Genomic DNA, 24,234 nt, shown 5'->3' with positions numbered 1-24,234 from the left:
ATGAAAAGGCCGCGAATCAAGCTCGCGGGCAGTTATGAGAGCGTCCATTTTTGGGAAAAAGGTGCTAAAAACATAGCTTTTCCATCTTTTAAAATTAATTACTTTCTCAATTTTTGAGATTAAGGAATAAAAATCAGCAGAATTATACAAAATAGTTTAATGTATAATTCTGCATAATTAAAATATCGAAAAGCCGCGAATCAAGGTCGCGGGCAATTATAAGAGCGTCCATTGTAGGGGAAAAAGTGCTTAAAACATAACTTTTCCATCTTTTAAAATTAATTACTTTCTCAATTTTTAAGATTAAGGAATGAAAATTAGCAGGATAGTACAAAATAGTATAATGTATAATTCTGCATAATTAAAATATCGAAAAGCCGCGAATCAAGGTCGCGGGCAATTATAAGAGCGTCCATTTTGGGGAAAAAGTGCTCAAAACATAACTTTTCCATCTTTTAAAATTAATTACTTTTTTCAATTTTCAAGATTTAGGAATGAAAATCAGCAGAATATACAAAATAGTATAATGTATAATTCTGCATAATTAAAATATCGAAACAGCCGCGAATCAAGCTCGCGGGCAATTATAAGAGCGTCCCATTGTAAGGGAAAAAGTGCTTAAAACATAAACTTTTCCATCTTTTAAAATTAATTACTTTTTCAATTTTAAAGATTTAGGAATGAAAATCAGCAGAATAGTACAAAATAGTATAATGTATAATTCTGCATAATTAAAATATCGAAAAGCCGCGAATCAAGCTCGCGGGCAATTATAAGAGCGTCCATTGTAAGGGAAAAAGTGCTTAAAACATAACTTTTCCATCTTTTAAAATTAATTACTTTGCCAATTATCAAGATTAAGGAATGAAAATTAGCAGGATAGTACAAAATAGTATAATGTATAATTCTGCATAATTAAAATATCGAAAAGCCGCGAATCAAGGTCGCGGGCAATTATAAGAGCGTCCATTGTAAGGGAAAAAGTGCTTAAAACATAACTTTTCCATCTTTTAAAATTAATTACTTTCTCAATTTTTAAGATTTAGGAATAAAAATCAGCAGGATAGTACAAAATAGTATAATGTATAATTCTGCATAATTAAAATATCGAAAAGCCGCGAATCAAGCTCGCGGGCAATTATAAGAGCGTCCATTGTAAGGGAAAAAGGTGCTTAAAACATAAATTTTCCATCTTTTAAAATTAATTACTTTTTTAATTTTTAAGATTTAGGAATAAAAATCAGCAGAATTATACAAAATAGTTTAATGTATAATTCTGCATAATTAAAATATCGAAAAGCCGCGAATCAAGCTCGCGGGCAATTATGAGAGCGTCGATTGTAAGGGAAAAAGTGCTTAAAACATAACTTTTCCATCTTTTAAAATTAATTACTTTGCCAATTATCAAGATTAAGGAATGAAAATTAGCAGGATAGTACAAAATAGTATAATGTATGATTCTGCATAATTAAAATATCGAACAGCCGCGAATCAAGCTCGTGGGCAATTATAAGAGCGTCCATTGTAAGGGAAAAAGTGCTTAAAACCTAACTTTTCCATCTTTTAAAATTAATTACTTTGCCAATTATCAAGATTAAGGAATGAAAATTAGCAGGATAGTACAAAATAGTATAATGTATGATTCTGCATAATTAAAATATCGAACAGCCGCGAATCAAGCTCGTGGGCAATTATAAGAGCGTCCATTGTAAGGGAAAAAGTGCTTAAAACATAACTTTTCCATCTTTTAAAATTAATTACTTTGCCAATTATCAAGATTAAGGAATGAAAATCAGCAGGATAGTACAAAATAGTATAATGTATGATTCTGCATGATTAAAATATCGAACAGCCGCGAATCAAGCTCGTGGGCAATTATAAGAGCGTCCATTGTAAGGGAAAAAGTGCTTAAAACCTAACTTTTCCATCTTTTAAAATTAATTACTTTGCCAATTATCAAGATTAAGGAATGAAAATTAGCAGGATAGTACAAAATAGTATAATGTATGATTCTGCATAATTAAAATATCGAACAGGCCGCGAATCAAGCTCGCGGGCAATTATAAGAGCGTCCATTGTAAGGGAAAAAGTGCTTAAAACATAACTTTTCCATCTTTTAAAATTAATTACTTTCTCAATTTTTAAGATTAAGGAATGAAAATTAGCAGGATAGTACAAAATAGTATAATGTATAATTCTGCATAATTAAAATATCGAAAAGCCGCGAATCAAGGTCGCGGGAAATTATAAGAGCGCCCATTGTAAGGGAAAAAGGTGCTTAAAACATAAATTTTCCATCTTTTAAAATTAATTACTTTTTTAATTTTTAAGATTTAGGAATAAAAATCAGCAGAATTATACAAAATAGTTTAATGTATAACTCTGCATAATTAAAATATCGAAAAGCCGCGAATCAAGCTCGCGGGCAATTATGAGAGCGTCGATTGTAAGGGAAAAAGTGCTTAAAACATAACTTTTCCATCTTTTAAAATTAATTACTTTGCCAATTATCAAGATTAAGGAATGAAAATTAGCAGGATAGTACAAAATAGTATAATGTATGATTCTGCATAATTAAAATATCGAACAGCCGCGAATCAAGCTCGTGGGCAATTATGAGAGCGTCCATTTTGGGGAAAAAGTGCTCGAAACATAACTTTTCCATCTTTTAAAATTAATTACTCTCTCAATTATTAAGATTAAGGAGTAAAAATTAGCAGGATTATGGATAACATTCTAATGAATAATTCTGCATGATTAAAATATCGAAAAGCCGCGAATCAAGCTCGCGGGCAATTATGAGAGCGTCCATTGTAAGGGAAAAAGTGCTTAAAACATAACTTTTCCATCTTTTAAAATTAATTACTCTCTCAATTATTAAGTTTAAGGAATAAAAATCAGCAGGATAATACAAAATAGTATAATGTATAATTCTGTATAATTGAAATATCGAAAAGCCGCGAATCAAGGTCGCGGGCAGTTATGAGAGCGTCCATTGTAAGAGACAAAGTGCTCAAAACATAACTTTTCCATCTTTTAAAATTAATTACTTTCTCAATTTTTAAGATTAAGGAATAAAAATCAGCAGAATTATACAAAATAGTTTAATGTATAATTCTGCATGATTAAAATATCGAAAAGCCGCGAATCAAGCTCGCGGGCAATTATGAGAGCGTCGATTGTAAGGGAAAAAGTGCTTAAAACATAACTTTTCCATCTTTTAAAATTAATTACTTTGCCAATTATCAAGATTAAGGAATGAAAATTAGCAGGATAGTACAAAATAGTATAATGTATGATTCTGCATAATTAAAATATCGAACAGCCGCGAATCAAGCTCGTGGGCAATTATGAGAGCGTCCATTTTGGGGAAAAAGTGCTCGAAACATAACTTTTCCATCTTTTAAAATTAATTACTCTCTCAATTATTAAGATTAAGGAATAAAAATCGGCAGAATTATACAAAATAGTTTAATGTATAATTCTGCATGATTAAAATATCGAAAAGCCGCGAATCAAGCTCGCGGGCAATTATAAGAGCGTCCATTGTAAGGGAAAAAGGTGCTTAAAAAATAGCTTTTTCATCTTTTAAAATTAATTACTTTGCCAATTATCAAGATTGAGGAATGAAAGTTAGCAGGATAGTACAAAATAGTATAATGTATAATTCTGCATAAATAAATATCGAAAAGCCGCGAATCAAGCTCGCGGGCAGTTATGAGAGCGTCCATTTTAGGGGAAAAAGTGCTTAAAACATAACTTTTCATCTTTTAAAGTTAATTACTTTGCCAATTATCAAGATTAAGGAATGAAAATTAGCAGGATAGTACAAAATAGTATAATGTATAATTCTGCATAATTAAAATATCGAAAAGCCGCGAATCAAGGTCGCGGGCAATTATAAGAGCGTCCATTGTAAGGGAAAAAGTGCTTAAAACATAACTTTTCCATCTTTTAAAATTAATTACTTTGCCAATTATTAAGATTAAGGCGTAAAAATTGGCAGAATAATACAGTACAGTGTGATCTATTATTCTGTATAACATTATTCCAGAAATTATTATTTTCTCACATATACAGTAACAATACCAAAGCTACTATGGTAGTTTATGACTTAATTGAGGTTTGGTTTAGGACGAGCGGTAATACGTTTGAGTTTATTTTCTGTTCTCGATGTGAAAATACTTTTCTAGCTTACATTTTTTGTACGGAAAACGTTGAGCATGACATAAAATATTTTTGGTCAGTCTTTCCTGCACTGATTCGTTCACTTCTCGAACATGATGTTTTCAATAACTTTCTAAATTATTAAGATTAAGGAACAAAAATTAGCAGGATTATACAGAATAGTCTAACGTATAATTCTGCGTAATTAAAATATCGAAAAGCCGCGAATCAAGCTCGCGGGCAGTTATGAGAGCGTCCATTTTAGGGGAAAAAGTGCTTAAAACATAACTTTTCCATCTTTTAAAATTAATTACTTTGCCAATTATCAAGATTAAGGAATGAAAAATCAGCAGAATTATACAAAATAGTTTAATGTATAATTCTGCATAATTAAAATATCGAAAAGCCGCGAATCAAGCTCGCGGGAAATTATAAGAGCGTCCATTGTAAGAGACAAAGTGCTTAAAACATAACTTTTCCATCTTTTAAAATTAATTACTTTCTCAATTTTTAAGATTATGGAATAAAAATTAGCAGGATAATACAGAACAGTCAAATGTGTAATTCTGTATGATTAAAATAATGAAAAGCCGCGAATCAAGCTCGCGGGCAGTTATAAGAGCGTCCATTTTAGGGGAAAAAGTGCTTAAAACATAGCTTTTTCATCTTTTAAAATTAATTACTTTCTCAATTATCAAGATTAAGGAATAAAAATCAGCAGAATTATACAGAACAGTGTGATGTATTATTCTGTATAACATTATTTTAGAAATTATTGTTTTTCACATATAGAATAATAATACCATAGCAACTATGGTAGTTTATGACTTAATTGAGGTTTGGTTCAGGACGAGCGGTAATACGTTTGAGTTTATTTTCTGTTCTCGATGTGAAAATACTTTTCTAGCTTACATTTTGTGCAGGAAAGACTGACCAAAAATATTTTATGTCATGCTCAACGTTTTCCGTACAAAAAATAGAAGCTAGAAAAGTATTTTCACATCGAGAACAGAAAATAAACTCAAACGTATTACCGCTCGTCCTAAACCAAACCTCAATTAAGTCATAAACTACCATAGTAGCTTTGGTATTATTACTCTATATGTGAAAAAATAATAATTTCTGGAATAATGTTATACAGAATAATAGATCACACTGTACTGTATTATTCTGCCAATTTTTACGCCTTAATCTTAATAATTGGCAAAGTAATTAATTTTAAAAGATGGAAAAGTTATGTTTTAAGCACTTTTTCCCCAAAATGGACTCTCTTATAATTGCCCGCGACCTTGATTCGCGGCTTTTCGATATTTTAATTATGCAGAATTATACATTATACTATTTTGTACTATCCTGCTAATTTTCATTCCTTAATCTTGATAATTGGCAAAGTAATTAATTTTAAAAGATGGAAAAGTTATGTTTTAAGCACTTTTTCCCCTAAAATGGACGCTCTCATAACTGCCCGCGAGCTTGATTCGCGGCCTTTCGATATTTTAATTATGCAGAATTATACATTATACTATTTTGTACTATCCTGCTATTTTTCATTCCTTAATCTTGATAATTGGCAAAGTAATTAACTTTAAAAGATGGAAAAGTTATGTTTTAAGCACTTTTTCCCCTAAAATGGACGCTCTTATGATTGCCCGCGAGCTTGATTCGCGGCTTTTCGATATTTTAATCATGCAGAATTATACATTAAACTATTTTGTATAATTCTGCTGATTTTTATTCCTTAATCTTGATAATTGGCAAAGTAATTAACTTTAAAAGATGAAAAGTTATGTTTTAAGCACTTTTTCCCCTAAAATGGACGCTCTCATAACTGCCCGCGAGCTTGATTCGCGGCTTTTCGATATTTTAATCATGCAGAATCATACATTATACTATTTTGTACTATCCTGCTAATTTTCATTCCTTAATCTTGATAATTGGCAAAGTAATTAATTTTAAAAGATGGAAAAGTTATGTTTTAAGCACTTTTTCCCTTACAATCGACGCTCTCATAACTGCCCGCGAGCTTGATTCGCGGCCTTTCGATATTTTAATTACGCAGAATTATACATTATACTATTTTGTACTATCCTGCTAATTTTCATTCCTTAATCTTGATAATTGGCAAAGTAATTAACTTCAAAAGATGGAAAAGTTATGTTTTAAGCACTTTTTCCCCTAAAATGGACGCTCTCATAACTGCCCGCGAGCTTGATTCGCGGCTTTTCGATATTTTAATCATGCAGAATTATACATTAAACTATTTTGTATAATTCTGCTGATTTTTATTCCTTAATCTTAAAAATTGAGAAAGTAATTAATTTTAAAAGATGGAAAAGTTATGTTTTAAGCACTTTTTCCCCTAAAATGGACGCTCTCATAACTGCCCGCGAGCTTGATTCGCGGCTTTTCGATATTTTAATTACGCAGAATTATACATTATACTATTTTGTACTATCCTGCTAATTTTCATTCCTTAATCTTGATAATTGGCAAAGTAATTAACTTTAAAAGATGAAAAGTTATGTTTTAAGCACTTTTTCCCCTAAAATGGACGCTCTCATAACTGCCCGCGAGCTTGATTCGCGGCTTTTCGATATTTTAATCATGCAGAATCATACATTATACTATTTTGTACTATCCTGCTAATTTTCATTCCTTAATCTTGATAATTGGCAAAGTAATTAATTTTAAAAGATGGAAAAGTTATGTTTTAAGCACTTTTTCCCTTACAATCGACGCTCTCATAATTGCCCGCGAGCTTGATTCGCGGCTTTTCGATATTTTAATTATGCAGAATTATACATTAAACTATTTTGTATAATTCTGCTGATTTTTATTCCTAAATCTTGAAAATTAAAAAAGTAATTAATTTTAAAAGATGGAAAATTTATGTTTTAAGCACCTTTTTCCCTTACAATGGGCGCTCTCATAATTGCCCGCGAGCTTGATTCGCGGCTTTTCGATATTTTAATTATGCAGAATTATACATTAAACTATTTTGTATAATTCTGCTGATTTTTATTCCTAAATCTTAAAAATTAAAAAAGTAATTAATTTTAAAAGATGGAAAATTTATGTTTTAAGCACCTTTTTCCCTTACAATGGGCGCTCTTATAATTTCCCGCGACCTTGATTCGCGGCTTTTCGATATTTTAATTATGCAGAATTATACATTATACTATTTTGTACTATCCTGCTAATTTTCATTCCTTAATCTTGATAATTGGCAAAGTAATTAATTTTAAAAGATGGAAAAGTTATGTTTTAAGCACTTTTTCCCTTACAATCGACGCTCTCATAATTGCCCGCGAGCTTGATTCGCGGCTTTTCGATATTTTAATTATGCAGAATTATACATTAAACTATTTTGTATAATTCTGCTGATTTTTATTCCTAAATCTTGAAAATTAAAAAAGTAATTAATTTTAAAAGATGGAAAATTTATGTTTTAAGCACCTTTTTCCCTTACAATGGGCGCTCTCATAATTGCCCGCGAGCTTGATTCGCGGCTTTTCGATATTTTAATTATGCAGAATTATACATTAAACTATTTTGTATAATTCTGCTGATTTTTATTCCTAAATCTTAAAAATTAAAAAAGTAATTAATTTTAAAAGATGGAAAAGTTATGTTTTGAGCACTTTTTCCCCAAAATGGACGCTCTTATAATTGCCCGCGACCTTGATTCGCGGCTTTTCGATATTTTAATTATGCAGAGTTATACATTATACTATTTTGTACTATTCTGCTAATTTTTATTCCTTAATCTTAATAATTGAGAAAGTAATTAATTTTAAAAGATGGAAAAGTTATGTTTTGAGCACTTTTTCCCCAAAATGGACGCTCTTATAATTGCCCGCGACCTTGATTCGCGGCTTTTCGATATTTTAATCATGCAGAATTATACATTAAACTATTTTGTATAATTCTGCTGATTTTTATTCCTTAATCTTAAAAATTGAGAAAGTAATTAATTTTAAAAGATGGAAAAGTTATGTTTTAAGCACTTTTTCCCCTAAAATGGACGCTCTCATAACTGCCCGCGAGCTTGATTCGCGGCCTTTCGATATTTTAATTATGCAGAATTATACATTATACTATTTTGTACTATCCTGCTAATTTTCATTCCTTAATCTTGATAATTGGCAAAGTAATTAACTTTAAAAGATGGAAAAGTTATGTTTTAAGCACTTTTTCCCCTAAAATGGACGCTCTTATGATTGCCCGCGAGCTTGATTCGCGGCTTTTCGATATTTTAATCATGCAGAATTATACATTAAACTATTTTGTATAATTTTGCCATTTTTTATCTTTCAATGTTGATAATTAAAAAAATTCTCAATTATGAACGATGAAAAAATCATGTTCCATTGTCATTTATTCGAAATTTGCATTTTTTACAATGCGATATGCTAATTGGAAATATTCGAGAATTTCGGATATGTAACCTGGCTCTGATTTATTGTTTACCTCGTTGTTTCTTTAATGAATTTTTTCATCCATGTTATCAATGTTTTCTGCTATCTAAATCACCTAAAAATTCAAACATTCATCTACATACTGACTCAGTACTGGTTCGGTTGACGTTTGGTCAACGACTGCTGGCCATTCCATCTGCAGCCTACTCATTTGGACTGCTGCGACATCTGTGGTCGCAGTTAGTACTGAGCGTTCTACTGCGACATTAAATCCTATTGCCCTGGGCTTCTATGGGTCTGTATTCTTTGGTCACACTGTGTTGCACTGTGTCGACTTTTTTTTCTAAATGGAAAACGCTCAGTTTTTTAGTTGCTCCAATGCTTTCGGGCTCTCCACCACTGATTTCTTACCCCTACTACCATGTTTTTTACTACTGCGCAAGCGTACAAGACTAGAGATGTGAATTTACCGGTAATAGAAAATTCGGTAATTACCACGTAAAATTACCGGTATCTGACGGTATTCTGACGTCAAAAAATTCTGAATGTAAAATTTACCGTCAAGCCGTCGGTCAGCGTAATTACCGTAAATTACCGGTCATTCGCATCTATATAGATGAATATGATGAGCTTTTTACCGAGGAAATGGCTTGCTTTCGAACTTGCTTGCCAATTTGCTTATGTTAATTTTGCTTTTTGCACTTGTTAATTTAAAACTAATTAATTATTATAAGATGAAAAAAAAATTTTGTAATTTGTAATAAAAAAAATATTTTACATTTTTGACTGTTAGGACAGAAATAATAAATATATTGAAAATTATTATAAACGTTTATTTAGTTAAGTTTTTGGTACATTTTTTTTTATAAAATAGATAATCCTTCGTTATTACATATTATAAAGAATTTGACTTTTTTAACTTTTATGTAAATTATTTATGAAAAAATAAAACCATATAATCTATAGTTTCTATCAACTAGTAATATCACATAATAATTGACATATTTCATTAGGAAATAACAAGTCTAATACTGATTCAATTCCATCAACATCACTAATTAGTCTTGAGTAAATTCTTCTTCTAAAAATTCAACTTCTTCATGCTCAGCACAAATTTCACTTATTTCATCCTCTCCTTTATTACTTTCCTCATCTTCTTCCCATTCTTCTTCTGTATTTTTTGGTGAAGGATTAAGTAATTTTAAATTTCTTGCAATGTATGTTATTTTTCCAGCTCTATCGATACTTAACTTATTTCTTTTAGATGAATGAATCCATCCTTGTGTACTAAAGGAACGCTCGGTTGCAGCTGATGTTGCAGGTAAAGTCAATATAGCCACAGCTATTTTGCTCAACGAAGATTTTTGGCAAATACTTTGCCACCATTGACATGCTGAAGTGATTTCTTGATGGCAAATTAAATGAAGGCCGTAATGCGTTAAAAAATTTTAGCCAATATGGATTTTCTGTTATACATAATGGTGTACCAGATGCATAAATCGCTTCTGCAAGTAGTTCTTGTAGAGAATCTTCATCTTTTTTTGACATTTTATCACAAAAACTATCGATTGTATTTTTTTTATAGTTATTGCTACAAACACTTATATTATTTGGTAAATTTTCATTTGAAATCATTGAAGTACTTGCTCTATTGTCTGCTTCATTCAAATCTTCAATAGTAAATGAGTCGTCTGTGCTGTTTAGATGAGAATTATTTCGTTTACGAGGTTTACATGGTTTTAAAAGTTTCCGTAAGTCTTGAGGACAACTTCTACACTCTTTATAAAGATGTTTTCGCATGCGAGTAATGTTTTCTGCATACTTTTTCTTGCAATAGTTACATGAATACGATTTTTGGTTAGGTTGCAGAGGTAATGCAGAGAAATGTTTATATATTGATTTGTTCTCCCCCATTGCACCAAGTTCTTAATGAAAATCCTTATCTACAAATTGAATTTTCTTATATTAAATATTATCAGTATTTTTAATAAACAAATAAAAATGAAAATATATACCTGATAGAACAAATAAACAGTTGTATGCCGTTGGGAATTCTAAACTGTGATTGGACATGTATTAACCAATCAGAGATCAGCATTTTTCTGACCGGTATGGTAAAACAGGCTTGGTCATTGACGCGTTTTTTACCGGTAATTTACGGTAAATTTACCCGTCAATTACCGATTCACATCTCTATACAAGACACATGAAGAATATCTGAGGAACTCTCTTCTCAGTCCGACTATAGTAACAAAATCCTATCCCTGAGCTCGGCCTCCTTATTATATTCTCCATGAGCCTAGCCTTAAGGTTTTTTTTGTATCATTCAAGAATCGAAAAATGAATAATTAATAAAATACGAATAATTTTTTTTTTATTCTGTAATTTTGAAAATATTCTCAATTTTCTCAATACAAGTTTTTTATCATTTAGAATACCATTATGGAACATGATGATATATTTACACGAACACTTGAAATAGAAAGTTGCGGAAAAACATTAACATTGTATCAAAAAAATGTTGGTGATGTTAATTGTGTTGTATGGGATGCTGCACTTGTTTTAGCAAAATATTTAGATATTTCATGTCAGAAAGAAAAAAATTGGTTACAAGGAAAAAAAATTTTGGAGCTTGGTGCGGGAGTTGGATGTGTTGGAATGACAGTAGCATGTTTGGGGTAAACAATTTGTCTGTAATTTGAGTAATTTTAATAATTATCTTTGCTCACAAATCTATTTCTATTTATTTATAGAGCTCAAGTGATGGTAACTGATCTAGAAAGTACTATGCCAATGTTGGAGAAAAATATTATGATGAATAAAAGTCAATGGAAAGATACTAATGGCTCAGTTAACGCTCAAATAATGAAATGGGAAGATGAATCGATATTTGATTCATTAAAAAAATTTAGTCCTGAGATTATCATTCTATCTGATTGTATATACTATATGGAAGTAATAGAGTTACTAATTTTTCAATATCATTTGTGTTTATAAGAAGCAGATATATTATTTATTATTCATGTTTTTAGTCAATTGATCCATTAATTATGACATTAAAAAGGATATGTGATAACGAATCAGCAGCATATGTACTTTTATCTCAAGAATTGAGAGATACACCTCGACAAATATCTATTTGGCAATATTTTTTAGATAATGTTAAAAATTATTTTCACCTAAATGTTATTTCTCAATCTGAACAACATCCAATATATTCTAGTATTGATATTAATTTGATAAAAATGACTAGGAGACAATAAAATATGAAATTAACTGTAAATTAGGTATTGCCTATAATAATGATTTTCATATCTATTTTATAAGTTACTTGTTTAATAAAAATAACATTGAATACATCATAAAGATGTTATACGTAATTGTTATGATTCAAATAACAATACCAACAGTAATAATAATAGCAATAGCTAATACGAATATACAGACGTCATTAAAAAATTTTAATTTAGATTGAATGGCAACAACGATTATTATTATTATTATTATTATTATTATTATTATTATTATCATCATCATTATTATTATTGTTATTTTGTTTTATAATAGATACTTCAACTACACTTGGAATTGTTTAAGTTGATCTTGTAGTTCAGCAAATCGAATTTGTAATGTCTTTTCTCGAGTAGTTTGTCTGTTAACATCGTCTAGTAAAGAGTTAATACGTCGTGGAATAGCTGCTTCTTCTTGAGTTTGAAGAAATTTAAATGTTGAAAGTTCAACGTGTGCTTGTTCAATTTGCTCCCAATAATCATGTAATTGTTTTGTCAGTACTTGAGCACGAGTTTGATATCCACCTGTTAAAATTTTCAGCTTTTTTTCCATTTTTGCAGCACGTTTTGCTTCACCTGTCATATGAACACGATTTTCTTCTAATTTTCTTTCGTAAGCTTCAACTCGATCCTTTTTCGATGCTAAATTAGCTCTTGTATATCTTTTTTGAGTGTCAAGATATAAAATTTGAGATAGACATTCTTCCCAAACAGTTGTATATGCGTCTAAACTTAATTCACCATGAGCCATACCTTCTCTTACAATACTCATTTCATCATTCAACAATTTTTTAGCTTTTTCTAAGTCATCTTTTTGGAAACTTTCATAAGGATGCTGATCTAAATAATTTTGAGCTTGTGAAATTATTGAGTTAGTTCGTTTGTGGTTTTGTTGGACTGGATTTTTTAGAGCATCATACTGCATCATAGTTATCATTTCCCGCTTAATTAATTCTTCAGCTCGTTGAAAGTCGGTCAGAGGTATATCTATAGAATTACGTAAAATATTCATATTTACTTCTACAGGTCTTGGTAAGTCTCTTTGAATAACTTGTGATCTTCGTGCAAGCTCTTGTTGTTTTTGTTCTAATATTTCTTGTTGTTTTCGTGCGTCAATATCAGCTTGATCTTCAACAGTATCAACATCTCCATCTTCTATTGTCTTGTTCCTTGTATCTTCATTAGAATCATTTAGTTCAGTAGGTATGACAATTTGATAATCATTTTTAGCGGTTGGCAATGTACTAAAATCTGCTTGCATTTGTTTTTTTATTTGCTTTCGTAAATTAGATATATCGGTAGCATCGAGACCTTCATCTGCTATAATGTTTAATTTATCACGAATTGGAGTTGGAGTTGTTACAACGCCATTTGAAGTCCGTATTGATCCAGGTGTATTAAATGAATTATTAAATAATGGTGTGACACTTTCTGTTGTTCGTTGGGACCGATAAGGAGTAGTCAAGATAGTATTGGGAGTTGTTATTGCATTTGTAGTAGGCATTACACTGTTAAAATCAACATCATGAAGCGGAGTATTTATTCCTCCTTTGAGTGGTGTATCTACATGTGTAAGAGCCATGACATTTTGAGCCTCTTGTAGCACACGATCAGTTGCTGGTGCCGGTGTACGTGCTGGCGTTACTGAAATGTTGGGTGTCAATGAATAATCTGCAAGTAAACTGTCAGACGCTGTGACACCACTTTCAGTGGCAATTTCACGACCAATTTCAGATGCTCTACCAAGTTTTACAACTTGTTGAAGTTCTTGATCTGATATTTGAGGCTCAGGTAGGACTAATTTACTTCTTTTTTTTATTGGTTCATCATTATTGAGCATTCCCATAGGAATATCATTTTCTTTACGTTGTTTTAATTTTTGTTTGTCTTTACGACGTTCCATTTCTTCTTTTTCTGCTCGTAAATCACCATCTAAATGTTGTTGCCGCATTCTCGAAAAATCTGCTGCTAATGGATCAACATGTTCGTTTGAAGTATCATAAAAACCTGGTGCAGGACGTTTTTCAAATGGAATTTCAGTATTATAATTTACTCCTCGTTTACGTTTATTTTTTTGAGATGCTGTTATACCAGCAGCACGCAACTCCCTTCGTTTTTGCAGAGCTGCTAACCTTCTTGCTTCTTCTAATTGTTTTTCACGGGCTTTACGTTTAGCTTTTTTGCCTTGAGTATTTGCAAGTCTAGCGCGAGCTTCTGATAACATTTCTAATTCATCTTCATCCATATCTTTTGGATCTGGTCTAGCTGGTTTCGTTTCTGGATTGGGATCAATTTCACCCGGTTTCAATTTACGAGGATCATCTGACCCATCTTCTCCTTCTTCTTTTTTTTGAGCTTGATCGAGTAAATATTCATAACGTTCTAAACATTGGGCTGCTGTACGTCCAATAATTGGCGCTATAGTACGCCATTGAGTTGGCATCAATTTGGCAAGATGTAATAATTTTTCATCTTCTTCTCGACTCCATTCAGTTTTTTTAATACTGGGATCAAGCCATTCAAACCATCGTGCTTTGCACTGTTTGGCTGATTTGCGATGTAACAAAGAAGCTATCCGACTCCATTGATTTTTTCCATATTTCATAACAGCTGCTTTCAGTATTTCATCCTGAAATTTATATTGTATTTATAAGAAGCATTCATTAAAAATAATACAGCATGATTATCTATGCTAAAATATTTTAAGGTTAAATTAGCCTCGCGTAGTTTCATTTACCTCTGTATTTCGCCAAACACCACCTTTTATCATGATTCGCGGCATGATGAATAATCGATAGATACTTTAATACAAGTGAATATGATTTGATAATCAGAATTTTATTACTAATTAAGATAAAATTGAAAAACTCTATAATATTGTAAATTTCTTGTACAAATTCGAACTAATTGATGAAGCGCTTCTCAGTTGCTTTAAGGCTGGGTTGTGGGAGCGTAAGATCTATCCCCGTTTCATTTTCATTCCGCGACAGTTTGCTTACCCGCGTAATTCAAATCAATCTATTAGACATTCTGAATATTTTATATTCTAACTGTCTTATTTAAGTTCATTAAATTAATTCATTAAGTTAATTAAATATTTCTAAATTGCTTAAAAAAAAGCTACGTTCATATAGCTATAGTAAAAAAAGTGTTTATAACCCTGTTCATGTTTTCAGACTCGGGGTCGATAAATTACATAAATAATTGAGAAAAAAAAATCAAATCGTTGGTAAGAATTCATTTTAGCATGTTAATATTATAATTACATGCAAATCTAACAAATAAAAGAGAAAAAAAAAACTTTATCATGACTGGAATCGAACCCTGCCTAGCAAAATAAAAGACCGATGCTGTAACCACTGAGCTGTTATGGTTTCAGTACGCTCATGTATGCTTAAAAATTATAAGCTGCAGGCTTGGGCACAGAGAGTAGGGGTAGAGCTTGCCGGAAAAGTGACACAGATTGTTTAAACTACTTTTCAATGTTAATAACAATATGATTAACTTGTTAATAACATGTTAATAACATAACATTGTTAATACATGTAAAGATGTATAAGTTGTTAAACACAGGCTTATCAATGTATTTATACAAAAAAAAAGTTTATGGCTCTGTTTAAATATTTTCCGACTTAGCGTCGATAAATTCAATGAGTAAAGAGAAAAAAAAAATCAAATCGTTATAAAGGATTAATTATGGCATGTCAATATTATAATTACATGCTAATCTAGCGAATAAAGTAGAAAATAAAGTGATTATGACTGGGATCGAACCCTGCCCGGCAAAATAGACCTCTGACGCTCTAACCACATGGCCAGCATAATCTCGGTATTGTGTTTATGTGTATTTGTTTTTACACTACATGCTTGGATACGCCGACTTGGAATTGAGCTTCTTTATTAACATTTATACCTAATAAAAATGATAATAATGGATGAATATATGTATTTGAAGTTGTTTGCAGATATTATATTAATTAATGTTAAATGAGTATCATCATTTTTATTTATTCTAACTGCAATAGTTATCAAAGTATAAGGCATTGTGAAGTGATACACTATGTTTACATGACATACATATATTAGACGTACACACTCATACACAAATTACTTACCAAAATGCAGGGCACCATCAGTTCTGGATACGGATTGAGCATTTTTTCAATATGGATGACTGAGGTCATCTACGAGCATAATGCTGTCACCTATCGGAATTTTTTCAAACTTATTTTCCGGAGAATATCATCTGGAATACAATATTTCTAATTATTTCTAAATTATTCAATTTTATACTATGAATTGATTTTTTTAACATTCAGACAGGTGGCAAGGACTGACGCAAACACGAATTTTGGGCGAAAAACGTATGAAAATGAAATAATTAGTGATTTTTTATTTGAATGATGTGGCCGCCATCTTGGAATTTAAGCGCGGCAAGTCAATTCATAATTTTTTCATTATTCTTTCTAATTTTTTTGATAAAAATATTCACTATATACAAAAAATTGTTGTTTACGTCAGTCCGGCATTAATTCCTCTGTAATTTGGTACCTAATTTTATAGAAATAATAGTAAATTGGCGAAGAAATTAGAAATATCCCGATCCCATGTATTTGGATAAGGGGAATCAGTCGCCTCTCTGACTTCAGCCTAGCCTTAACAATCAGTACACTGATAGAAGGAATCAGCGCCATAATAATATACAGTTTACTGAACTCAAGTATAAAGATGACCGGTAAAAAAGAAGCGATGGACATGTAGATATTTTACTCGGAATAAGTAAATTTTAGTTTAGGCAATAAATATAATATTTACTTGTTAATAAGTTAAAAATAAGTACTTTCATCAGTAAACTACAAGCAATTTTTCAGTGCCAATAATACAAATATCAAGTACATAAAAACTTGTTAGTGAATAATCTATATACTTAGTCCAAGTATAAAGTATACTTGGATTCAGTAAACTGAATAGCTCAAAATATTCAATTATACTATTTACTGCTTGTAGGTATAACGGTTAACAAATTTGTATTATTTTTATAATAAACTAGCTGCAAGTATGCAAATTACTAACATCTTAAATTTTTGTTGCTTAAAGTCCAAATATTTGTTTACTTATATTAAAAACATCGTTGATTGTACTTTTGTAAAAAATTTTCTGTTCCCAAAAATAAAAAATGATTCTACATAAATAAAATGTTTACTTCAGTCGATAATGTGGTTTTTTTGTTCCATAAATATGATTTACTTATCTCAAGTGGAAAAGTGACATATTTTTTGAATAATGTTTATAAGATTTTAAGAGACTATTTAATTGTGTTATGTATAAAAGTTGTTAATACGAAAAATATCGTTTACGAAAGACTCGATTATTATTTACACATGAAATTAAAAATTTGTACTTATATTAAACTTATTATATACTAGAATTTTACAGTTATATCATTTACTTGTAGCAAAAATATTAATTTTTTTACCACAAGTATACTGTTTACATGAATCGAGTGTATTGACTACTTTGCTTTAATAATTTTTTTTGCTTCAATTTAAAATACTGATTACTTGTATTAAATAAATTTATAAATTATTCAGCAATTATTTTTCACTTGCTGCAAATGCATCAGTTACTTCATTTAAATAAACTTTACTGGTTTTATATTTCAATCAATTTTTTTACTTACATTGAGTACATTTTTTATTTGTGTTAAGATTATTTTTTTTAAAAAACAAGTTTACGATTTTATTTAAACAATATACCTATTGTTCAAATGGAAACTATATTTTATCTTTTTTAAAAATATTACTTTCTTGAAAATAGATTACTGAATATTGACCTACAGTATATTTTTTATTTATATCGAGTTTATTGTTTTCTACTATTCAGAGTATAAAATACTTGTATAAAAAATAATTTTTACTTCTATTAATAATACTATTGTATTAAATGTATCATATTTATAACTTACCTCGAATGTATCAATTTAAAGAATACTGCATGTACATTCGTATATACTGCATATATATTCGTATATTCTTAGTATAGTATTTTGGCAATTTAAATCGCCAAAATAAGAAAACTAATTAATTTTTTTTGTCACTTGCATAATTTACCATTTGCATAACTTTGAACAAAGACTAATCTTATTAGAAGTATAAATCTAGTATAAAAAAAACTGATCCAATATAAATATAAATAATTCATGTATGCTTGAACAAGCACATATCTTATGACAAAAGATGTCTTCTGGATAGCTTTTTTCTAGTTGGGTGAGGTATGAATTTTTTTTATACATAATATATAATAATTAACATTTTCTAGAATATTAAATTTGTTATTAGTTTTTTATTCAATTTTTAACTTTCCATTAGATACTTATTGTAATGGAGTTAATTTTTGAAATTCGTACTTTTATCATATTTTTACGTTTTGAGACATTCAAAAGCATATTAGAAGGTTTAAAAATGAATGTGTGTACGTATGTACAATTGTCCGTACTTATGTCCGTTTTTTTTTCGTTTTAATATTTCGAGAACCATTGAAGATATCGACTCCGGACAAATTTCATTGTAAAGAAAATACAATGAAGAAAATCTGAAAGGAGTTTGAAAAGATTCGGTTTAGTCGTTTTTTTTTTATAAAACAAAAAGAGTGTCAAATAAGTTGAGTAAAGAAAACATTTGAAATAGATTCTACTTATTGAGTGACTAATATTGTTCACAACTGAGGTCAATAAAATATGGTTGTTGATGACTTGACATTGCTCTAAACAATCATATATTGTTTATAACTATTTCAATTGTTATAAACAATGAAAAATGGTTTTAATTTATTGAATTATTGTGACTATGATTATATTCGAAAAATATCTATAAAATATTGTTATAAATAACTTTATGTGATTAGACAATTATATATCGTTTATAACAATAGCAATTTGTTATAAAAAAAAAAATAAAAGATGACAAAATTACGGATTTTAATCGATGGGAAGTTCGTTATCAAGGCACAAACTAATATAAGCCCAGATCCATTTTTTTTTTCGATAAATAAAAAAATTTTCCTGTTAACGACTATTTCAATCAGATTGCTTAACTACAAAGCTTTACATTAATTTCTTAATGAATTAACTTGACAAGAAAATATGAATACACGATTATTAATTTATTAATATCGTTCATATCTGATAAGTCATTTAAAATTACGATTACAAATGTTGAAAATAAAATTGAAGGCTGGCTGCTTATATTTTAGCAATAACTAAAGACTAAATATCTCTATCAATACAATTATAATTTAGTATATAATATAGGGAAAGGTGGGGTAGAGTGGAACACCAGGAAAAAACGTAAATCAACAAATTCATTATTATATTAACAAATGTTAATAATTTTCAATGCATGAGCAAATTGGAAAATTGATGAACAAAAAATGCAATAGGCGTTTTTAAACTTATTTTCATAAATTAATACATTTTCTCGAGTGTTTCACTTTGCCTCCACGTTCCACTTTACCCTTCCTTTCCCTATTTAAAAAAAAAAAAAATGGTTTATGTTTTTTATTATTAAAATAATTAAGACATGACATTTTAGATTTATTAAATCATTAAAATATAGGGGAGATTGAGGTAATATGTGAACACTAAGAAACTATGTTTAATTCGAAGTTCTTAATTACAGTTTCTCAAACTGTTATAGCTAAAAAAAAAAATTAGGAGAAAAAACTTGAGAATTTGCGGAAAAGTAATTTTGTACCTCATTTTACCCTCAGTACTTCATACTGTTCTGGTCTTCCCTGTGTGTTGCTCATCGCTATTAGTAATTCATTTATAATATGAGAAATTCTCCAGAGAATTCTTTTTATAAACTTCTATGCATTGTAAATGTCTTTTGAGCTAACATGTTATTTAACATTCGAGCAGTTTCACTATTTAATAATACTGATAAAATTTTTTTTTATTTCATGGCTTATATTAATTTTTTATAATTATAAACAGCTTTTCATTGTTACATTTTTATTATAAAAAATAACAGTTACAATTTAAACATAGAATAACAAGTACAAAGGTTACTTATGAATTATCATCATAGAATAGTTTTAAATATCCTAGAAACTAGAAATTAATTACGAACATGGAATAATTGAAGTTATCAATAGATTTCTAATTATTTAAGAAACGTTGAACATGTTGATGTTTAAATTATTTCTATATTGTTTCTAAAGTCGTGATACGTACACACAAATATATATATATATATATTCATATGTATATCATGTTTTTAGTTAGTACATATAATTATCATATGTAACATAAGTTTTTTCATTTATAACTATTTTATTCCGTGGCTTAAACCATAATAAAGATGAATATTCTAATTTCTTATAATTATGTGGACCGATGAGTTTGTAGCTTTGTAATGTTTCATTTTTTACTTTACATGACCATAACTTTACAATAAAACAAAATTTCTCTTCGACATTACAGTTTTTCTCTTTAAATATATTTAATATTTCAGCAAATACTGGATGCTTATGATTATTGATTCTTAACATATTTCCTACTTTATAATTGACTTTATTAATTTCTAAATTTTTAATTTCACTGAATTTCTCAAGATCAATTAAATTCAGTTGGGAAACTTCTTCTCGTAATTGTGTTTTTTCACAATTTTCATACGATGTAGGAGTGAAAAATATTTTTTTTTTTAAAAACAAATCACTTAACCTGAATTGCTCTTTACTGACAATCGTTTTACATAAGTTCTTTCTATTATGGCTTCTAATTGCGAAATGTTTTAGAGATGAATGTTTTGACTCAAAACGCATACACCATATGTTCCGAAGTGGACCAATTTTTTTTATTATCTGAGGATAATGTAATAAAATATGATGTTTTGGAGTCATGTCTATTTTTAATTTCTCAAGTAATCTATGATGTTCCTTTATATAAGTTTCTATGTCGTCAATATCAGTCTGTGTAATGCGAGTTTGTAATGTAATACATAATATTTTTCGTAAATATATGTATAATTTCCAAAAGTCATAATATTCTGGTAACTCTGCTGGTAATTCTTCTTCTCTGCCAGGTAAATGTAATAGTTCTTCTATTGAGTGTCCGATTATAACACTCAAATTTAAAATTAAAGATTGCATTTCCGCAGCTGTTTTTTTAATACTTTTTTTTTTTAATTCATTTTCTGTTACGCTGGGAGGTCTATTAAATTGATCATCAAACGGAAAGTTTTGTAGCTCTTCGTTAAATTCATTCAATGTAATAACATGGTTTTCGATCAATTTATTTAAAATTATTGGTATTTCTAATCGAGCAACTCCCTCTAAAATATCGTGCATTACATCGACACTTGGATTATCTACAACATGAAAATTTTTGATATCATTCATTACACTTCTTTCCTTTATTCCTGTTATTTTTGGCGTATTTGCTTCGATGTCTTTTTTATAATTTTCAATTGTGCGAAAAACACAATTTTTTAATGAATATCCATAAGGCTTTTTAGAATGTAACCTTTTACAGAATCTACAGAAATTTTGATTAATTTTAAAACTAGCTCGAAAACCTAAAACCTTATTAAGACCTAAGTTATCTCCACTTATAACTGCTAATTGAAAATTAACATTGATTTCTTCGTTTCCAATATTTAACGTTATTCCTGTTTGTGATAAACTATTCAATTCTTTTATGATTTCTTTATATACATCATTAGTTTCAGCTACATCTCGATCTGAAGAATAATGTATTTGAAATAAAAAAATATTGAGAAGTTTTGAAGAAATTTCCGGTGGTAAGCATCCAATAGCAACATAGACTCCCGTCATTTTATTAACAATTTTATGAGATCCTAGAGGATTACCACATTCAAAATCGTCTTCATATAATATTAATGGAATTGTGACATTTTTATTATCTTTTACTTTATTTTTCCAAAAATCCGTTTGTATGAGATTAGATACTCCATCTGTATCATTTTGCAATTTTTTCATGTATTCAATTGTTTTTTCGTATACCTTTGGCAATTCAAAAAAATTTTTAAGTACCACTGTTAACGGAAGTAGATAACCTTTTGAATGGAATTTTTTTAATGTACTTACTTGCTTATTTGCATCAAGTTTAAATTCTACTACTTTGTGCTCTATGAAACATTTTCTTTTTTTTAACAATGTTTCCACTTTAGCTTCAGTAAGTACTTGGTGAAAATTATATTCAAATTTTTGCAACTCACATGAAAACTTTTCTTTAATATTTACATCTTTAACGTGGTTATTGATGAATTCACTTAAATCAGTGAATATGCTACCAATGATAAGATTATTACATTTTTTCATTATGTCTGCTGCTTGAGTTCGCGTCAACTTTGGATCGCCATATAAATCAGATGTAAATTCTAGTAATTTATTGAAAAAAGAATTATTTATGTGTGATTCATTATCATTAATTTCGTCATCAGGAATGACATGGTCTATGTTTTCTGCAGGGAATTGTCGATTTTCATGTTCAAGATAATTAGGTCCCGTTGCGCTATTATCATTTCTCGCAATTTCATACATTTCTACATCCAAGTTTTCAACTTCAACAGTATTTTCTCTTCTATTATTATCAGAATTTTGTTTACATTTTATCACATGCTTATAAAATGAATTATAAGAATTATATTGTCGATTACAGTTGGATGTTACACAACAATATGCTACGTCAAGAGAATCTGGATGACTATTTTTAAAGTGCATTGATAAACTATTTGATGGGTAAATTTCATTACATTTCGAACATCTAGCTTCCATGATTCCAGATATTGATAATGAAAATACTGAAAATCCTATTTATCACCACTGCCACTGTAAATAAACAGATATAATTTAAAAAAAAATTAATATAAACTTAAATAGCATAGACAAATCTAAGAATTAAATTTTATTAATTATAGAAAGAGAGAGAGAGAGAGAGAGAAAGATATTTAGAGAAACCTATCACTTACAACAATAATACTGAACAAATATTGTTTTGTGATAATAAAGATTAAAATAACCATCGTTAGCAAAAACATGTAAATTTACGCTTTAGTTATTGAGATCAATTCCGTTACAAAAAATTAACTATATACAATTCAAATAATTCACAGAATCCTAACAGCAAACTACCTCTCTCAACTGACCCTTGCTTGTATGACTAAGCACTTCTTTAGCCGATCACTAGTCGAATTCAATAAGAATTAGTGACTTGTGCAATGTCGCACAACAATTGATTATATTAATATTCAATTATATGTTAATTTTACTTGAGATAATAAAATGAAAGATGATCATATATAGTGCACTTGTTTTTAACTAACTTAATCTATACGTTAAAACTCTAATTTCTTTTAATGAAATAATTAACTATAAGAAAATAAAAAAAAACTTCTCGTGTTATGATAATTATATTTATGATCTGATAATTCAAGAATGAATTACCAAAGTCAGCTACATTACAAGTTTTGTGGAAAAAAGGCATGAGATAGATGAAATTTGTTTTTAACCATTAAACTCCTAAATGCATTAATTGCATAGGCGATTCATCCAGATTTCTGATGTGCACTGAATTAAGCTTTCAATAGAATATGCATGAGCATGTTACTATAATAAAACATATATGAAAGACATTTCTTTCAAATAATGCAATTATTGAGTATTTAAGTAAATTTCCATCCTAACCCCCAGTACATAATAATTCAAGTCCAGCTTCTTCTAATTGTTTTCAGCTTCACCGACTTTCCTCATCTTTCAGAAATTTTCCTTGACTTTTAATTTACTCAAAAATAAAATTCTAACTTTTTCAATTATTTTTCTTCATTTTACCTTTATATAGATAATCGATTTATTCTATCTTCTTTTCAATCATTTATAATATTATCTTCTGGTCCTCATATTTATTTCTTAATCAACGTAGACTCTCTAATTACTCTGCTATTTCAAATTTTGAACCTGTATATAAACCATTATATATACAACATGTTATGTGTAGCATAATATCCAATCAAACTATTCCAACTAAATTGCTCAAGCTCTGTTTATTTATACTACTCATATCCCAATCTAATCTTGATTAACTGCCTTACTTTCTCAACACATCCACATTAACTTCTTGGTTTCATAAAATTATTACTAGTTTTACTGAACACTAATATAAGACCTAACATTTTTGATGGGAAATCTATAACAATCTCGTCGATTTCGATACACCAATTTTAGTTTTAAAACTAATAACTTTATAATTATAAATGAGTTACATTTCTTTTTACATATATATATAATTATTAATAACAAGAAGAGCAAATAAAAGTTTGAGATGATTTAACAATATCAAC

The 24,234-nt window shown here is 29.2% G+C and overlaps 2 protein-coding genes across 2 annotated transcripts; one reads left to right on the top strand and one right to left on the bottom strand.

Moving 5' to 3' along the window:
* The first annotated feature begins 10,841 nt into the window (after window positions 1-10,841).
* Window positions 10,842-11,928, top strand: LOC118071051 (protein-lysine methyltransferase METTL21D-like). The gene is made up of 3 exons (XM_035090009.1): window positions 10,842-11,263; window positions 11,339-11,540; window positions 11,618-11,928. The coding sequence occupies exons 1-3, from the start codon at window positions 11,028-11,030 to the stop codon at window positions 11,846-11,848; spliced, it is 669 nt and encodes a 222-aa protein (XP_034945900.1). The 5' UTR covers window positions 10,842-11,027; the 3' UTR covers window positions 11,849-11,928.
* A 175-nt stretch (window positions 11,929-12,103) lies between these two features.
* On the bottom strand, window positions 12,104-14,809 carry Cdc5 (cell division cycle protein 21). Its single transcript, XM_035089998.1, has 2 exons — window positions 14,613-14,809; window positions 12,104-14,504 (listed from the first exon to the last, which is right to left on the bottom strand). Exons 1-2 carry the CDS (start codon window positions 14,655-14,657, stop codon window positions 12,162-12,164), a joined length of 2,388 nt encoding a protein of 795 aa, XP_034945889.1. The 5' UTR covers window positions 14,658-14,809; the 3' UTR covers window positions 12,104-12,161.
* Window positions 14,810-24,234: the final 9,425 nt, after the last annotated feature.

Source organism: Chelonus insularis, unplaced genomic scaffold, assembly GCF_013357705.1.
Source record: "Chelonus insularis isolate UGA/USDA-ARS -01 unplaced genomic scaffold, ASM1335770v1 contig_71_pilon, whole genome shotgun sequence".
NCBI lineage: Eukaryota > Metazoa > Arthropoda > Insecta > Hymenoptera > Braconidae > Chelonus > Chelonus insularis.
This window is presented reverse-complemented; position numbering and strand designations above follow the sequence as displayed.

What these genes read in the sequence shown, in the direction of transcription:
- Cdc5 (XM_035089998.1), bottom strand. Translation starts at nt 14,657, where the DNA reads ATGCCGCGAATCATGATAAAAGGTGGTGTTTGGCGAAATACAGAG. An exon ending in GTGTTTGGCGAAATACAGAG is followed by an intron (nt 14,505 to 14,612) that starts GTAAATGAAACT and finishes TATAAATTTCAG; the next exon opens with GATGAAATACTGAAAGCAGC.
- LOC118071051 (XM_035090009.1), top strand. Translation starts at nt 11,028, where the DNA reads ATGGAACATGATGATATATTTACACGAACACTTGAAATAGAAAGTTGC. An exon ending in ATGACAGTAGCATGTTTGGG is followed by an intron (nt 11,264 to 11,338) that starts GTAAACAATTTG and finishes ATTTATTTATAG; the next exon opens with AGCTCAAGTGATGGTAACTG. An exon ending in ATTGTATATACTATATGGAA is followed by an intron (nt 11,541 to 11,617) that starts GTAATAGAGTTA and finishes TCATGTTTTTAG; the next exon opens with TCAATTGATCCATTAATTAT.